The sequence below is a fragment of the Octopus sinensis genome, linkage group LG2 (genome assembly GCF_006345805.1).
Source record: "Octopus sinensis linkage group LG2, ASM634580v1, whole genome shotgun sequence".
Classification (NCBI taxonomy): Eukaryota; Metazoa; Mollusca; class Cephalopoda; order Octopoda; family Octopodidae; genus Octopus; species Octopus sinensis.
Window position 1 is genome coordinate 178,640,474 of NC_042998.1, and position 849 is coordinate 178,641,322.

An 849-nucleotide genomic window follows, 5' to 3' on the forward strand; every position below is an offset into this window, starting at 1 on the left:
GGCTTAAATGATAAATTGTGATAGATGAACCACGATATGGTGAGAGATTACTGTATTTCCATCACAATTTAAATAGAACTACCAACACTGAAATCTATTTAAAATAATACATGACTATAAGGAATGTAGAATAATTCAAAGGAAAAGTGTTCCATAAATAACCACTCCCAAATGGTCCAGTAAAATTTGTACTACATGGAAGTCCTCCAATGTGAAGGTGTTCGGGATCCTTGTCACCACCTCCATCATCTTCAAAACAACTGCCTCTGAAGTTCTCCTTCAGTTTGGGGGAACAACCAAAAGTCACAGGGAGCAAGATTTGGAATGCAGCAAGGGTGAGAGACAGTTTTGATGTCCAATAGACTGTTACCATTACTGAGCACCATGGGAACAAATTTTGCATGAATTTTGCTCATGTTCAGATCTTCATGGATAATCCTGTGTACAGTTGCCACACCAATGCCAAACTGAACGCTTACTGTCTTTATAGAGTCACAATTGTCTCCACCCAGAAAACTGTGAATTTTCTCAACCAGCTCTGATGTTCTGATGTCTCTCTCCTCCCACATCTTTCATTTCCTCTCTACTGCTTTTGAACCTCTTGTGCCAGCAAGAAAGTTAATCCATAAGCAGTCTGGAGAATTTCATATGTTTCTGTAGTATTTTTGCCCAGTTTAACACAAAACTTTTTACTTAGCTGTAACAAGCAGTGGTGTTTAGTAGGGTGTGTTCAAGGTTCTGTTACAACCATCTCCTTTAGTCTGGAACAACAAAAGTTGGTAAGTCAGTTTATTAGATGTTTAATTCATGATAAACTAAAATTACAAAAATCTAGGACAGTTATAACTG

The 849-nt window shown here is 37.6% G+C and overlaps 1 protein-coding gene across 1 annotated transcript; it reads right to left on the bottom strand.

Annotated features, from left to right (window-relative positions):
• Positions 1 to 251: 251 nt before the first annotated feature.
• On the bottom strand, positions 252 to 569 carry LOC115226907. The gene has a single exon (XM_029797890.1). The coding sequence runs from the start codon at positions 567 to 569 to the stop codon at positions 252 to 254; it is 318 nt and encodes a 105-aa protein (XP_029653750.1).
• Between the last annotated feature and the right edge of the window lie 280 nt (positions 570 to 849).

Excerpts from the sequence above, each read along its gene's own strand:
- LOC115226907 (XM_029797890.1), bottom strand. The coding sequence starts at position 569 with ATGTGGGAGGAGAGAGACATCAGAACATCAGAGCTGGTTGAGAAAATT.